This window comes from Dicentrarchus labrax, unplaced genomic scaffold (genome assembly GCF_905237075.1).
Source record: "Dicentrarchus labrax unplaced genomic scaffold, dlabrax2021, whole genome shotgun sequence".
NCBI classification, from domain to species: Eukaryota; Metazoa; Chordata; class Actinopteri; family Moronidae; genus Dicentrarchus; species Dicentrarchus labrax.
In genome coordinates this window covers 26,864,140-26,882,702 of record NW_026136707.1, presented here as the reverse complement: position 1 = coordinate 26,882,702, position 18,563 = coordinate 26,864,140, and the positions used below count along the sequence as shown (strand labels likewise).

Sequence of the window (18,563 nt, the reverse complement as noted above, 5' to 3'; positions counted from 1 at the left end):
TTCTTATAGGAAGACACCATATGTTGTTATAAAGACACAAACGTCCAGTCAAGAGAACATCTGCATCAGATAGAAAAGTTGACATAGACTGGTTTGATTAGGTTTCATTTTATGCTTGCTGCGAGATGCAGTCAAAGTGCCATTAAAGTCATTTTATTTTGAAGTTTAAAAGCGTCAACAAAGACATGAAATGTGTGCTGATTTTATGGACATTGGCTACACTTGAGCTGTTCCATTTCCCACATGGTAAGATAAGATAAGGTAAGACTTTATTGATACCCAGAGGGCAAATTCACATGTATAGTTCTATAGTACATATAGTTTCTGGAGAAAAAACATATTTATGATCACCACTAGGCATCAGCAAGCACACCATTGCCTGTATCTGTTCAACCAATCATCTGTATTTGTAGCCCAAATCGTTATGGGCATGGATTAAACTGGAAGTGGGTTGGGCTAACCAGAATTTGTTAATGGAAGCCTTAAATTGATATGGGTTGATCAGAAGTTGATACATTTGTTAGAAAACGATTTAAACAAAAGCCTCAGAACAATTTTTATTTTTTAAGTTTTTTGAGGCTTTTATTGTCTTTAATTGATAGTGACAGCTGAAGATAGGCAGGAAAGGGGAGGACTGAGAGAGGGGATGACACGCAGCATTCAAACCATTATGTTTGTCGTCAAACTGGGGAAAGACTGAACCCAAAGTGTGTAAACAAGTCAGTGAAAGGTGGATGAGGTGTCATGGTTTGGGCAATGTTTTCTGCAGCAGGAGTTGGGCCTCTTATACATCTACATGGCAGAGTGAATGCAAATGTCTATCAGAAACTTCTTCAAGAGGTGCTGAAGTCATTCAAAGCAACGGCCTGTACACTTCCTACTAATTGTTGACTGTTGTAACCTTCAGAAGATTTTGTTGTAATCTTTCTCCATGCTACAGTCATTGCTGTTCTCTAATTTTGATCATTGGTTTTCTTCAAAATAAAGGCTGTTTTGTTGAAGTGCCTTGGTTATTTTGTAAAACACTGTTCTAGTAGCATGGTATAGCCACAATAAAAAATCCTTCAAATGTTGAGCAATGATGATTACATTATTTCTGAAAAAATCAAGTGTTCATAAATTGTTCTTCAATTTTGATCTCCAACGTATTAGGAAAATGAGATGCATCACACAGCAGATAATCGCCAGGGTATGTTACACTAATAACATATGTTCAATAGCTCTGTCATTTAGCTTAATGATCCTTAACAGTACTTATTTGTCAGCATAATCTAGTAATTCATGCAACTGGTCCTATTTATTCATTCTTTCCCCACATCTGTCTCTTTCCTGAATGTGACATAGTCTGGAAGGTCTGTGAGCTTCTGGCACCGGCTTGTTTGCAGTTGCCCTTAATACTGACAGCCAAATGGAAATGAGACCTGATCTGTTCAATATTTTCTGCCAAATGTTTTAATCATTGGGTTGAATGTCCCCCTCTCTGTCTCTGTTTTCTTTTTTTTTTTTTTTCTAGTTCCTTATTTCAGATGGTTTTAGTCCTGATGAATATAACAGACAAATATTTTGACTATTAACGAGATTATGATAGCAGATTGACATATTATACATGTTTGCATATTTAATTTTGTTTTATTCAACACCTGCTGGCGAAGACAAACCCGTCCTTCCATCCTGTTCAACAAGAAATCTCTGCAATTGTACTTTTAACTCAGATCAAAAAACTTTTTCATACACTGAAAATAAAAACAGCTAAAGATAATTTACCTCATGCATTTGATTGACATGTTTTTGATCTTCCTTAATAGGTAAAACAATGACACATGAGAAGGTAGAATATTTTTGAATACAATCTACAATCGACAATCTATCCCATCCTGCTGATTGGCGCATCAGATCAGAAAGTCACTGAACAACCCTTGTATTTAGTTGTCTAGTTTGGAGGACTTGTTGGATGGCAAGCATATTATAGGTTTACTAAAAATGATTACCCTTGCTTGTGTCCAAACCACGGTGAACAGATATTTAATCACCAAATTTGATGGTTATGATGAAGTACATTCTGCCCCTGAACTGCCTCTGCTTCTGTAGAGATAGGAATTGTGAACTTGTTCCAAATTGTTCAATCCATCAGAAATGTATGCCTCCAAGCTTATCAAGTTATTTCAACAGTTGCATTTATGCTGAAAACCTGTGTAGGCCTACTTGTTTTCCCACACAGAAAAATGATCAGGGATCAATACAATAATCAACAAAGTATTAGACCAATAAGCAGAACTGATAATGGTATTGGTATCAATGAAATCTTATCAATTCCCATCCCAATGCCACTGTGTATCTTATTTTTTGGGGCCGTTTTGCTTTGTAAGAGAAAAATTAATCTTCCATTATTAATGTACAGCAAGAAATTTAACCCCAAGTTTGCACATTAGTTAATATTTTAGAGCAGTCTGCAGGTAGCCCTACAATTCTCCTGCAGTGACTAATGAAACATGGGTTGTTTCTTTGTAAGTGGAAGCAGGCCTGCTCCTTGCTCTCTTTAAGACATTACACAGTATATTATCTGCAGCTCCAGCCATTAGCCTAAAGGTACTTCATTTCCACCGCAACATTACGGGAGTGATTTCCAAAGTAGATAAACTGTTGATAGGCCAAGATCTCAACAGTAATTACATCATGTTTTATAGTACATAATCCCCGAGAAAATGATGAGAAGCTGGATGAAAGTGTGCATCAATCAAATGTAACAAACCCAATTATTGTCAGCCCTCCGTTCTTTTCCTCACTGCTCACAGCCATCACACATCTCCCCATGACTCAATCCTGATATGGCAATTACAGCCGCAGAGAGTCTTCGCTAATAACTGCAATCCAATCACTTCACAGCACGCGCGGAAGGAAAGAAGGCCCGCGATAAATAATGACAACCCGCAATTTACTTGATATTGTTATTTTTACGCTTGCCTTCTCAATAACAGAATCATATATGGCTTTAATTTGGCTTGCTGCAACAAGTTTCCCTCCACTGTCATGGCTCTCATAGTCTGTTCCTACTGTATGTAGGAGTATAGGCGTGTTCACACGCAACCACAGGAGGCATGGTAGGTACATGACATAAAAATAACAGCTCCAGTTCCTCCAATTGGTGATAATATTTTTTTGTTAAAGTTAAAAAAATAAAATAAAATGAATATCTTTTTGTTAATAATGTTTGCATCTAGCTTGGGAACCAGACTTATCTACCAAGTTTCATTTTCTCAGGCAGATGTGTCTGGCCACCCTTGCATTCAAGCTAAATTCCATCCATGCTGCGTCTGGTCGGCCAATCACAACCATTTCTTTAATATGGGGCAGGTTTTATACGACCATTGACAGAGGAGCATCACCAGTCCAGATTGCTGAGGTGTGACATTAATGACACAATTCATTGCTCTGATTGGTTGTTCCGTCCAGTCTGCAGGTCCGTCCAGTGTAACGAATCAGGCTCACAAAACTCAGATCAAACTGTCGAACTAGGCAGTGCTGATCAAGGCCCTGTTTCCATGTCAACAGTTTTGCATTTTAAAATGTTTCCGTGTTCATGTGAACACGTTGTGAAAGCATCCTTGTGCACACGGATCCGCAAAAATTATTGAAAATTTTGTAGTACCAGGCAAGACCAGAAGAACATCACATGCCTGCGTAGAAAAACTTTCCTCTACAGCAAGGAGAGTATACACAGGAAGAGATGGTGGTGAATACATGCTTGAAAACAGATAATTTTGTCTGGAGGGACGTTAAAGTGGGGTTATTACTCAGAGTGACCATGTACTATAAGGCATCACATTTTAAGAAAACACTGATTGGAAATCATGCCAGTCAGAATTTCGTAATAGTCATGCACGAAGTAGAGCCATGTTGTCACAATTTTCAAAGCAAATGTGCCAGTTTATGTGGCGATGGTAAGAGTGGTGTTTCCAAAAGATTGCACTCTGGAACCTAGTTTGGTCTGTTTCCATGCCCCCAGCATGGCATTGTCATGTGAATGAAAGGCCAAACTGCAACAAAAGTTTACCGTGCAAAAACTGTTGTTATGTAAACAGGGCCCAATTATGAATCAAGACTCTTTTACTGCATTGCCTGTTTCTTGCCTCAAATCTTTTGAAGGAATCGTTCAACATTTATTCACTTTCTTGTTGAGAGTTAGATGAGAAGATTAATAACATTCTCATATCTGTGTGTTACGCAAGTACGGAGTTGGAGCTCGGAGTGGATTAGCTTAGTTTAGCGTAAAGACTGGTTGCTGCAGGAGACAGCTGGCCAGCTAGCTACTAAAGCCAAATGGATTAGTATTCATACAACATTTGTATGATGCTTAATATCACTGGGAAAAGAAAAAAAAAATTGTAGATCAGAAAGAATTTAAATTTGCTGCCTCTTCTCAAAGTTGGGTTTGAATTTCTTGGTTTTATGGCACACTGGCAAGAGAGACAATAATACAATATGCCTGATACATCGGTTGATAGGAGGCAGAGCCGTAAACCATGAAATCTTATTGGACAATCAATCAGTCAATTTTCCCTGCCTGAAACTGCTCCCACCAAATTGGAGTCCTCCAAAGTGGTGAAGTCAACTGGCTATTTGAGAGTGCTGTGCTTTGGGGTACTCTACTTCAATTGAGTCTGAGAGCAGCATCCCCAGAAAGTGCTCTAAACAGAAAGGGCAGCTCAGGCAAAGCACTGAAGGATTTTTCAAGAGGAAAAGCTTAAAAATAATGACATCTTTGGAGGGAGTCTGTTATGGCTGAGAGCTGTTCTAGCCTTCTATAATTGGTCCCACATAAAGCACCATTACAATTTGATTTGGCTATAAACAGACATTTAAAGCTGCAATATTTAATTTGCACAATGTCAGCCCAAAATGGCAGCAAGAGGTAACTGTTTGAATTTAGCAGACTGTTAGATAACATTAGTGAACTGCAGAGAGCAGGTTTATGTTTTGCTAAATGGGTCAGATCCTGATACATATCTGACTCAGTTGATGTGGATGGTGAGATAAGCATCCCATTAGTTTCTCCCATTGTGTTTCCTTCTACAGGCCCTAACACTGTCTTAGGTGGGTAACTATACTGAGTAAAACACACCCAGTTGAGTTGCTGCAAGTTAACAATAACACTTGTGCATTGATTTAATACTGTTCATCTCCCATGTCTTGTCTCCATGGTGCTCAAACAAGCACCTTTTGTTTAGAAGTCTGGAAAGACTAATTTTTGTCTAGGTCCTGTAGTCTGCTACATCATTCCTCTAGCCTTAATGCTTTACCTCGATTAATCTGGTACAAAGACATAGGGCAACTTTTGACCCTAACCCCGACTCACTGTTTTTCTCTTTGCACTGTGTACTACTTTGCATTTAGAAATCACCAAACAATTGAAGAGTGCAACACCAACCTATCGTCTGGGGAATTTAAAATGCAAAGTAGTTGCTTGAACGGTTGCGAGAATGGTTGCTTAAAAAAAGTACTCCCCTTACTTCAAGGACACGCCTTATTTGAAACAGTGCTCTTCCCTCATTCTCCTTCATAGTGGAATAAACTGGAGATGTTGTGAATCTCTTTGTAACACAGAGAGAGATTTTTAGAACATCGAAAATGAATGTCCCGAATAACGTTATATAGAACTTGACTTCCGTGTGTCACCACCCTGAAGACTTTGGATTGGTTCTGCAATGCAGGTTTTTTTTTACTCTCTAATTGTTTCCACCTAGTTCTAGCAACAAAACTAGGAGAAAGTCATCCATCTCTATTAAGCAAAGTGTTTAGAAACTGGCTTGGGAGTCTACCTTTAGGTATCCACAAGATAGAGCAGACTACAGAACATGTGACAGAAGTTAGATACTTAAGTTCACAGAATGATGCTAACATAATACAACATGCAACTAAAACGTAAAAGCTGCTTGATAGCTGAAAGAAAAATGTGAAACAATTGTAAACAGTGGTGCAATTTTTAAACAGAAAACAAAAAATAGAATCATTGAAAAAATAATGAAAGTACCAGTATGGTGGAGACTATCAGGGATCGATTGGATAAAGAATCAGAGACATTAGTCGTCTTCCCCTTCTGGTTGTCTGTCATGTTCAGGCCACTTGGAGGGTCCCAGGTACCAATCTGTAAGATAAAATACACGTATACATACTCAGATAGATCCATGTAAAGCACAATTATACGGGCAAATAATGTCAATAATCACAGGTGCACATAGAAATGGCATGACCACTATTTGGTTAAATTATTCCTCACTTTGTTGATTTTAAAACTAATACTTGGCTACTTTGTTTTTGGCAGAAAATCGGAAATTTCTACAATTTCTTAAAAGCAATGATAATGCTTCCACCTAGAAACAACCAATTTTATGAAGTTTTAAGTTACGTTACATGTATCACATAGTTATTTTACTACAACCTTCTTCTATTGAGGTCATACTCAATACTCACAAGACCATCCACTACTCACACCCCTACACTCTTAACCTAAATTTTAAGGTGGAAATCTTTCTTTTTAAATTGTTAATACTAACAAACACATGGGTAGACATGTACAGCAGACATATACTGTACTCAGCTTCCCTGTGTTTCTTTTCTTGATACATACAGAGAAAAATGTGCAGCGCCCCGCAGACACAGTTGACAGCTGTGTGAACCCTCAACACTGTCAGGGGGCACTTTCTTCTAGAGTCCCGCAGGGAATAATGTTATAGATGAACAAGGATCTGGCTGGCCTTATGGCCTTGTGGAGGGTCGATGGAGGACAATGATGGGGGGGGAATGCTAGGGAAGGAAGGAGAAAGACGAGGACGGTGGAACTATCATATCGTGCCTCAAGGCTTCTCTTGATGTCTCTCACCTCTCCCTCAAGTCTCCACGCCCATGCCTCTCAGTCAGCACCCCCTTCCCACACCCCATGCACTGCCACCGCCCTGAGCATTACTAGAAGGGACCACAAACACTCCAACCCACACCAGCCTCCTCAGGGCTCCTCAGATGCCCCGTGCGAGGGCCAGAGATAGGCTTTGTAATTGCAAATCAACTCTTTAATTCAGGCTTCATGAGGCTTGAGGGCTTCTGAAGGGGTTTTTATTAATAGAGTAAATTATTCATGGAGGTGCAGGCACACACAGCACACAGTCCAGAGGTCAGATGCTGCTGAGAGATGAGCACCGGGAGGATGCTGAAGTGAGAAGTGTTTGCAGTTGCATTCAAGAATAATATTTGTATCGGCGGTGTTAGCTGGTCCTCTTCCCGTTGATGATCTCATGAATCTTAAATTGACTGCTTAACTCCGGAGAGATGCCATTCCTAGGAAAAGATGTGAACCATAGTTGCACCTATTCATGGGAAGACACAAACACGCATATGCCATGACATGTCATGGTGCATTCTAACTGACATTAAAGGTAGGGTTAGGAATTGTTGGAATGTCAAACTAATCAAATGGATATCTCTTAAAGCTTCAGTCCATTATGTTTCTATGCTGAGCTGCAGAAGAAAATTAAGTACTTAAGTAAAATGGGGTCCACACACGTCTGAACTACTCTATCCATGTATTTATGTTCACATTGAGAGCTCAGACACATTTTTGACCTTGTTGGATCCCTCAAAGTAAATTGATGGAATGCAAGTCCATGTTCAGACTGACATTAGCACTGAGTAAAAAAATTAATAATTTTAATTAGAACCCAGCTCTGACATGACACAAACGGCAGCAAATAGTTAAAACCTTTTTTAACATTACATTGTAAAGCAGAATTATATTAGATGGTGATTGTTGGGACAGTGGAAAGAAACCAAGGTGAGGTTTGTTTTGTTTGGATGAAGGTAAAATCACTGTTTTTGTTAATGGAGTCTGGTGGTTTTTAACACAGCAATATAACTGCTGTTTCTGGTTAGACGAAAGGGAGCTTACTCTGCAGAGATCCTTTCCATAATATTGTCAGTTAACCTTTAACAGACAAGGTGTTTTTACAATCAAATCTCTCCTCGCGCAGTCAGTGATGGCATGCCCATTGGGAACAACTTCATTGTCTTACGCAAGGACGCTTTGATATGTAGACAGGAAGAGCTAGGGTTCAAACCGCCAACCCTGTGATTGGTTGATGACCTGCTCTACCTCCATTGCCACAGAAACAAAATAACTTTCCAGAGTTTTAAAACCTTGATAGTTTAAAAATGTTATAAGAGTTACTCATACTCATTGATATATTAGTCTTACCAATCTTCCTAAATCATTTCATCTCTTCACCACTGCAGCCTCTTACATTTGTTTGTGCTGTTTTTGCTCTAAATACCCTCTTATTGAATGTCCACTTTCTTTGTGAACATCATGTAAAATCAAAAAACACCTTCGATGTCTCCTTATTATGCACAGACAGGAGCAGAAATGAGAGGGTTCTGAGTAAAATAAGAGAAACAGCTTGAGTTCCTGGCAAGCCTTGAAAGCAGTTTGGTTTGTCACATAAACACACAGAGTCGGATTGCACTGTTAGCTAGCTGGATCTAATGTCTGTACTGTTAGCTGTCGCTTGCCATTTTTGTTCAATTACTTTGGACTGCAAAAGCAGCCATTACAGTGTCTCAACTTGTCTTGTAAGGCAAGTTAGATCTCTTGAGACAATCTGCTTAGCTATATAGAGATTCCAGATTCTGAAGGCTCCACTCTGACAGGATAATGACAATGTCCAGATTAATGATAATATCCAAATTATGTGGGGGTTTTCAGTTTATATGGAAAATAGTGTCCATTTTGCTTTTATATACTGTACTTGTTCTCTCTACATGGATTGGAAGCTGCCACTACAGGTTTACAAACATTTGTTGGTGTTCCATGGCTGCAATGAGTTCCATAGCTGCAATATGCTGGCTGCACTATGCTGTGAGGACTCTCTTTCTGGTAGCAACGTCTCTTTTCAGAGCTCCATAACAGCCAAAATGTTTTTGTTTGTTGTATTTTTTCTTTAATAATTTTTTATGTTAATCCAAACCCCTTTTATGATAAAACAAAAGCTACTGGACACTGTAGAACACATTACGCTGACAACTAAAGCCTGGTTAAACAAGAGTTAGATGCAGATACTACAAAAGTTATTGACCATTTTATGCTACTAACTTTTATTTTATTATATCATCTTTCAAATTTGAATTCTGATGGCAGAAAAAATTGTGAATCACTGTGTATTTGTGCTCTGGCCGGTTTCTCTCAGTGTCTGTAGATTGAAGTTCGGTGTGCATTGCTTTCATTGGTGACCACCAACATAAAAAAATTCTACTCTTTTCTGTTCTGTTATTCTACACTGCTGTTGTTCAACAGGATATAGTTCCACTATGAAAGATTTACATTTATCTTTGTTGTACAGACCAAATAAAAGCAATAAGGCATGCTAATTTGTAAGCTTTAGAGGTGGTGGTACAAGTTGTTATTTTTTTTAACTTTGGACAGCTTAGACTGTTTTCTCCTGCTTCTAGTCTGTAACCTCTAACATTAACAGATGTTCTGTTACAGAGAACTGTCTGGGAAGCCGTCAGTGGAAACTGTTTGGAAAAGGGCAGGCGGGCAGGTGAACTTCAACCAATCAGATCAAGGAGCAGGCAAACTCTTACTGAAGCTGAAGTAAGGAGAAGAGTGAAAACACATCTTTTCCATCTATGCTAACCTCTCAAGAAGCCCCCATTGTTGACACGCCTGTCACTCATGCTGTAGTTGCAGGTATTTCCTCATAGGACGGACTGGTTCGAACTACTGTCATTTGGACACAAGCACATAGCTTCAAACCTGGAAAGATGGATTCTTGTGTGATCTTGTTTTCTCGCTGCATAGCAAGGTTAAGTCTTCCTTCCATGGTTGGCAAACCGTTTCTGACTCCGGCTTTGTACTACACACAAACATGAGCTTGATATTGAATTTCTTGGAAAGAAAGCTAAATATTCCTCTCAGATGAGTCACTGGTAAAATTATCAATTCTTTGTAAAACATATCCACTGTTACCTGGACTGCAGATACAATGCATTCACACCTACATGTCATTCTGTGTTCTTTTATTAATTCACTGCTTCATTTACATCTTGATATGATGTGTTTTGTACCAGGTGTCATACCAACCTTCTCAAGCCCCTCCTCCTTTAGACTGATGACATCAAGGTCGAAGTCAGTCCTCAGGCCGTTGGTCCGGTTGAAAGTGATTCTCCCGGTCAGGCCATCCCAGTGGGCCTAGAGAGAGAGAGAGAGAGAGAGAGAGAGAGAGAGAGAGAGAGAGAGAGACACAACAGAGAAGACATTCAACCATAAGCATCACGTCTACTCCACTTTCAAACATGTTTTTGATTACAGTGTTTGAGGGGAAAGCAGCAAAAGAGTGACAACACACACACTCTTTCTATTTCTCCCACTTGCACACAGTTTCTGTTTGTACAGTCTTTCCTGGCATCAAGGTGCCTACACAGACTCTGAGGCTGCATTTGTAACAGTGGGAAGGCAATTACCCAATCTTTACAGATATTTAGGGGTGTGATAGGATACAATGTAGCATGAAAGTGGCTCAGAGCAGGAGAGGCTTTTTCTACAGCAAATCATCACAGTACTACTCCGACTGAAAGCCAGGGACTTTAGGGCCTATCTTTAGTTCGATGAGTGGGAGTCACAGATCTAGAAGTTACTCACTCAGTACAGTCGACTGAGCTAGAAAGCATTTGTCATACTACTTTGACTGTCTGAATACCTCTCCATTGATACTGTGTGCTGTTCATAGAAACAAGGATAGGTTACTCCAGTGGGGAATATCATGAATTACTATAACCATGGACAACACATTCTCACTGCCACCTCTTCAAATTCTAAATATGACGTAGTAGGTATCCTTCTTGCGTCACTTCTGGATGCACAGGGCTCAGCTTTTGAGTTAGCAAAAATAAAGATGCAATGTGCGCAACATCCGGTCGAGTTAGCAATCAGAAATGACGCTAGAGGGATACCTACTGCGTCAGATTTATTTATTTTATTTATTTATTTTTAAGTATTTTTTGGGGCTTTTATTGCCTTTATTATAGTGACAGCTGAAGACAGACAGGAAAGGGGGGCAGAGAGCGGGGATGACACGCAGCAAAGGGCCACAGGTCGGATTTGGACCCTGGGCCGCTGCAGCAAGGACTCAGCCTCAGTACACAGGTCGCCAGCTCTACCCACTGAGCTAACCAGGCACCCATATTTTGAAGCACTGCAGTATTTGTCAACTTTGACTGTTTGATGGAAGGGGGTAGGTATATATATATATGTTAACTGTTTAAGTAAGCTAACAATTTTGCGGATATATTTAAATCTCCACAAACAGCCTGTCATTTTGTCTGTCCAAGATATTTCACAACTGCTGGCCATTTTGCCTGGGAATCAGGTATAGATTTTGATGGTCCTCAGAGGATTCCTACAGATTTTGGTGTCTTAACCTTATGTCACAGCAATAACATGCATGTTAGGTAAAGATTTACAATTGTAAACTGAATATCAAAACCTCTTGGATGGAATTTTACTAAATGTGTTCATGTTCTACCGAGAGGGAACCCTTTCCATTTTTTGAACAGTCTATGATTTGCCCTGAGTCATAAATTAGCTGTTATTAACCTAGAGTTTCTTCCACCCCCTGTCCAATATGAACACCATGTTAATGTTAAAATACATTATCAGATTTTCTGTGTGGTCATTTCATTTCAATTTAGGAATAATCTGCACTACACTAAAATAAAGTCCTCAAATAACACTAGGATCTTCTTCAAGACAGGCCCTCATTGTTAGGCAGGACCCACCTCAAGGCCTTAGTTGATTTTGGGATCTAGTGGGGCATACTCTTAAACATATCTGAAATGAATCTGTAAAATAAAACATAATAAACCTGGACCTTTCAGGAGCCTACATTCCCAATGATTGCTTTTCCTGGTTGGTAATCCAGTCTAGACTGCCATCCTCAGAACACAATGTTTATCACAAACAAATGACAAGCCTTCACAGAATACAGCAGAGCCAGACTGCCATGACAGTTGTCAGCATATTCATCCTCCTCAGAGGCTGAACCACCTTAAGCTGTTAGTCTTGTTTTTAATCAAATTGATGTGCTTACTACTTGTGTTGTCAGTTCTGAAATTAAATGAAGTAATTAAATCACTGAAAGTTCAAGCAGACATGCCGGAGGACATCAGAGGGAAGACTAGAAAATATTTTCTACATAAAATATGATACAGTTTCACCAAAATCAGACTAAAGTTGTGTTTTTGTATAGTATCAGTAATCAGTAATTTTCCCAACCTAATTCTTGTCTTCTTGGGATTTAGGGGGAGGGCCTTAAGGAGACAAGGGCTATAATGGCTTGTTTCAGACAAGCCATTATAGCCCTTGTCTCTGTTCTGTTTTGAACTGAGAATCATGCAAAACTACTCCAGTGTCCCAGAATAAATATATAAAGCTGAAAAGGAGCACAATAGGTTCCCATTAATGAGTGGCTGAGTTGAGTGCTGTGAAGTAAAGTGCTGTGTTGTACCCAAAATTGCTAAAAAGAAAATATTTGTGTTTATCAGAAAAGGCTAATTTACAAAACGAAACATAACAGCTACTTTTGGACAAAACCAGTAAAATAGTCTGAACATCAAGTGGAAAATACTATTTTATCACAGGCACAGTCTGACCCTGACTTTAGAGGGGCTGACTTGAATACAGCAGGTCACAGTTCAATTCTCTGTGCTGCATTTTTGTTTTCTTTTGCCCCACAGCAAAGCACCCGAATGGTCAATACACACCAGCTCAGTGACCCTGTGGTTCAACTTCTAAAAAAATGGGAGGCTAGGGTTTTCAAGAAGGTTTTAGTCCAGACAAAGATAGAGGTGCTGAGGGTGTGAGCAAATACAAAGGACTGCACTTCGGCCCACAAAGTGGTTCTGAAACTGGGGTCATCTGACCTCAAGGGGTCCACCAAGGTGTTCAAAAGTGATCACAGTAAAACAAGAATATACTGCATTTGAATTATTTGTGTCCACTAAAAAGTATTCCTATTAATAGGGGAGCAAAAAAATATTGATACACTTGAGTATCACAATATTTTGTTTTGTGATTTTTTTTTTAATCAATTCTCAAAAATACTGTATAGATTTTTGTGTTTAAACCCCCAACAACTAAATAGCAGTGTTGTAAATGTAAACTGAAAGCTATGATGCTGAATGTTACAGGGACTGTGGTAATAGAATAATAGCCATCTTGCCTATAGTATTGCAGTATACTGAATCATAACCCCCTGTGCACTTTTCAGTATAGTTTATTGGGAACACCCTATAAGGATACCCTTCCTACACTGTAGCTTTTTGCCAGCACCATCATATACAGAATATACATGCAATCCGTTTTTTGTTTTTTGTTATCAACTTTTTTATTGTTATTCAACATGAGTGTTAAACAACATACACAAACAAATACAAATACCCAACGGTTAACTCCCACCCCCCACCCCTTGCAGCAACCCAATCCACATTGTAATTGGCCTTAACAGAACAAGATAGAGAAAGAAAAGATTTAAAAGGGAAAGGTTAAAAAAATAAAAATAATTGGCAACAAATACATTTATACATTATTCACTGAATATGCAGTGCAATCACAATCACTTGTGCAGACCATCATTTTGGATTGGACCATGTATTAGCCAAAGACTATTCTGCACTGTGGCCACTGAGCTAAACAGCGTTGTCCTCTAAATGTGTGAAAAGGCTTAAGGAGCTTCAAGTGAGAGGACAAAAAACAAAAGTGGTAGGGGATAAGATAGAAAGAAGGTTGGGTCAGGGAATATAAATTGAGATTCTTAGGGTGAAAAACTGTGAGCTTAATATGAATGCTACATTTTTGTGGTTTCCCACTACACAGTTTCATTTCTTTGCAGTCTTCTCATGATCTCTGCAAACTAAAGAGGAACACAGAACCCCAAATATAGGTTGCCTAATCCCCGGCCTTTCCACGTACAGAAAGCTCTGGATTAACTGTCCCTGCTTCACAAACTGTGGGGCAATTACCAAAAATGTAGATAATGTTGTGTTTTTGTCTCTGCATGGGTGATTAATGCTGAAATACAGACAGCAGGCTCAAGATGGCCGCCCTCCTCGGGGGAGGGAGTATGTACAGTATGTACACACACTAAAAAAAAGAATTCCATATAAATAAATACAAAGCTAAATCACTTCTATTTATTCATATCCCCTTCTTCTTGCCTCAGCCTTATTTACATTCTGTCTCTGTGTGCTTTCCTGAGAGCACATGTGTTCTGTGTGAAGGTGCTGTGTATGTTGAAGAGGAAGACAGAATGGGAAGCAAGCATCTACCTCTTTGATGAGGGCCATGAAGCGGTTCCCGAAGCGCCAGGGCTTGTGTCGGTTGCACTGTAATGAGCTGACAGTGATCTGCTGAGACTGCTGCACAGCCACGGCCACCACGTGCACGGCATCGTACATCAGCGCGGCGTCCGTCTGCAAACCGAGATGGGGGGGGGGCGGAAGAAACAGCGTCATTAACATGGAAAACAGCACACAACAAATCAGTGTGTCCCGGCAGCATGGATCTGAATCAGAGAAATATCAATATCATGATTGCTAAAGCCCCACATCAAAACTGCATCTTTCCATGCTTTGGACACAATGGCCATGAATATATTGTGATTTTACTATTGACATATTATGCACCGATAAGAGACTTTTTTGAAAATGGCTTGCAGCAGGAACATATTCACAGGGGAAGAAAATATATAGTATAGGAACAAATCTAGAATATAAAATAAGCATAAATAAAACACTTAGTTGCAGGTTTACATAAACACACCAATGACAATATCAGTCCATATTTATAAGGATTCCATGACTGGGAAGTGCAGGAAAGAGTGTGGATTAGAGAGTGAAATAGATTTACAATATGTTAATGCAGATAGAGTCTGGAAAAGGAAAGTGAGAAAAGGAGCTCATATATGCATGCTATATATAGAATAAATTTGGGTTGCACATGAAATTGCATTTGCCAAAACCTAAAAATATTAGATTTTACGCATTTTTCCTGTCAAAAAATTTAAAGTGAAGTTTGAAATGTGTCAGAACGGTGCATTCATCTGCAGTAAGGGTGCAGATTTTTGTGATACAGCAATGTGAGATACAGGAATAGGTTAAGGAAACATGAATAAATACAGATAAAATGAAAGACTCAAACAAGCACTATGCCAATATAAATAGAGAATAGAGTATATAAATAATAATACTAATTATATCTGTGCAAATATTTGAACAGATATAATTAGTATGACAAAGAATAACGCTTAAAAAATCAACGATGAATGACTTAATTGGATATAAATGGAGTATCTTTTTAAAGGAAATTCCTCTGAAAAGGAACATATATAATTATTTGATGCTAAATTTATAGTTATTTCCAAGAAACATAGAAACAATATGTTTAGAAATAATAGAACCCTAAAATAAAGCATTGCCAAACACTTCTGCTAATAACAATGTGATATACAAGGTCGTAATGTTTCAGTGTACAAATTTAATTCTGCTTAGTCTATGGTTATTGTAGTCCATGTGTAATATCCACTTTAGAATCCAGACAGGATTGGAGCAGAAGAGAAGGGGGGTGAGTGTGAGCTATAGCTACATTGTTAATGGTGTTTATTTCCTTAATTTTGAACCACAGTCAGTTATTACTTTTAGGTTCCTTAATGACAAGAGCACACACTCCATATGCTAATATTCTTCCAGCCATTTGTAAACTTTCAAAGTATTTTTGGAGTCCTAGTCAGGAGTATTCAGCAAACCTAACAACATGAGATAAAATGCATTACAATGTCTAGCTGCAGCTCTAATTCACAGAACAAAGGGCGGCAGCTAACTCTTTCTGCCTTTCAGAATCACTGAATGCATGTAAAAATATGTACAGTAAAATGTGTGTGCAGTACAGTGGGTGCAGTTGTAAGGTGTCTTTTTTCAATATATTTTGCATTCTCCTGATCCTGTTGGTGTGGTCCAGTTACAATACAGTCAGTTTAGGGAAATGCCAGAAACTACAGAAAGCAGAGACGATGTGACACTTTACATGATCCATTTATGTCTCATTCGGACTGTATACAGACACCGTGAGCAATGTGGATATTGTTATTGCTTAGGCTGCGGCTGCATTAGTGATTGAATCTATGATACTATGGATATGGATACAGTAGCTGTACAGCAGGGGCATTTCCAGACTTTTTTGACTGTGGTAGAACAGGTGGAGCACTGACTTATGCAGTGGTGGCATGGAGTAGTGTCTCAGCTTTCCAGTCATTCCCAATTTATGCAATTCCAATTCAAAGTTTTGCCCCCAAACTGCATGGGATTAGCATAAAATGAGCATGTCTGCAAAGGGGAGAGTACCCGTAGAATCCATTTCTATTCAGATATCTTTAGGTCAGAGGGGATCTCTTTGAAGATGGCCATGCCAGTTTTTCCATCACTACAACTTTGGAGCATTATGTAGCCCTCTTCCCAACATGCTAGCATGAGATGGTTGGTACCGATAGAAGGGGTGGGTCATCTAGTTTTTAGCTTTAAAACAGAGCCCACTACAGCCTCTGATCATCAGTGCCACCCCATGCCTACCCTCTGGAACGCCCTTGCTGTATGTGTACTGTGATGTGTTACCAAAACACCACAGGAGCATTAAGCCAGCACAACCATGTTAATTCCCTGCATGTAGTAAGTGTTCCACCCATTATAAACTAATAATCTTGATAACCAAAACAGCCATGGCTACAACATTATAATCACAGCGACAGCTCTGTCTCAATCAGCCTTGACAGCAGTCAGTGTGATTGATAGGGACAGATACAGTAAACACAGACAGACTAAAAACAACCAGTATCAGTGTTTTATGAAAATAAAAGGTTCAGCCACACTGAAAAAAGTGTAACATGCAGTTGTTCATTCAAACTAATAACTGCCATTTAAAACAGGATACAATTATTGATTTGATTGTGAATCTCATTCTTTTTGCATTTAGAGACATCAAGTTTGATTTATACTGAACTAAATATACGTCCAAAGGACCCAAAACTAAGTTTTTGATTTCTCTCAATTTTCCTTCAGGACCTGCAGGTAATATTTTTAGTTTGAGTTGAATGTGAATGCACATTGCACACTGCACAGTCCGAGCACATGTTCAGTCCCGTAGCTCTCTCTCGGCATGCTGGTCATTTGACATCGTGGATATCGTTTACCTCCTGGGTGGATTTCGTCCAAAAATAAACGTAAGTAGCAAAGCAGTTGCTGATAATTAAAGTTTTAGTGTTTTGTGTTGTCAAAAATAAAAAGAGTAACCCAATTTAAGTACTTCAATGGGGCGATAGCTGGCATGATTGTAGCTGGCAGTAGCTGGGTAGCTAGCTAGCATTTACCGGTAACGTTATGACCATGAATAATAAAACATTTATTTGTGTCGCGCTTTTACAAGTAAGGGTAACGTAAGCTAGACAAAAGCCATCGCTAGTCCAACTGGGCTACATTCAGGATAAACAGATATTGTGCCTGGAGATGTGTTCACTGCAGTTTGTAGACAGAACATTCAGACTGGGCCCGTCCTCTCGGCCTCTACTGTGTAACCTCCTGTAGACAGCAACCGTTGTCAGGACCGGAAAGGAAATACAGTCCGAGTGAAGCGCTGGAGACGTGGGCCGATAACAACGGGACCCTCTTGGTTCTGTATTATGTGGTCTTCAGAGAGCAGTAATTGTTTATTTTATTTTATTTTATGTTGTATGCTTTCAGAACCACAAGGCCGCTCTCTTCAGTTCCCTGGCTGTAGCCTATATCTTCATCCAACCTGAACAGGAAACATATTGCATCTACACTGCACATCGCCTTTTTAACCCTTTCACAAATCACCCTGAATATTAGACCCTCACTCATCTATACATTCTCATAGCAGCAAATGGACTACTGTATTTTTTTAGCTCTGTTGATTGAGCCAACACAGATCGGTGTATCACCTGTAAGGGAATTCTATTCTATTCTATTTCTTCCTTTGTTTTCTCAGTTATCGGATGTGGAAATGCAAAGACTGCAGCCTGTCATTTTCAGAACGATCTGAGCTACTAAAACAAAAAAAGGCCGATTGCTCATTGGTTCATATGTTAAAGATTAGTAAATACATTTAACATAATCTGTTGGCCAAGTGTCTTTTTTTATAGAGTTTATAAGGTGGGAAACACAAATTATTTTTGAAGTTAAGTCAAATAAAATGTGAAAAATATAGTTTGGATATATGTAAATTAATTAACTGGTGTCAATGCAAACATTAATTCATGTTAATTCAGTTAAAAGTGAATACATCAGGTTGGTTCACTTTCTATTTATTAGTTTGGTTCAATAACTAAAATGTTAAGAAAATAATTTGGATCAAGGCAAAGAATTAAGGTTGAGTCAAGTGCATTATTATTGTTTACATCAACATAAAATAATCAGGTCATAAGAAGTTACTCAATTTAGATTATGTGAAGTCAAAT

At 38.9% G+C, this 18,563-nt stretch overlaps 1 protein-coding gene across 5 annotated transcripts in view; it reads right to left on the bottom strand.

Annotated features, from left to right (window-relative positions):
- Window positions 1–18,563, bottom strand: part of grik2 (glutamate receptor, ionotropic, kainate 2) — a 261,749-nt gene that overhangs the window by 79,555 nt on the left and 163,631 nt on the right. For all 5 annotated transcript variants that reach the window (XM_051407269.1, XM_051407264.1, XM_051407267.1 and 2 more), the window contains 3 exons: window positions 14,368–14,511; window positions 10,127–10,234; window positions 6,029–6,142 (listed from right to left, as the gene is read on the bottom strand). In XM_051407269.1, the coding sequence (XP_051263229.1) occupies window positions 6,029–6,142; window positions 10,127–10,234; window positions 14,368–14,511 (366 nt within the window). The remainder of the gene's footprint in view (window positions 1–6,028; window positions 6,143–10,126; window positions 10,235–14,367; window positions 14,512–18,563) is intronic.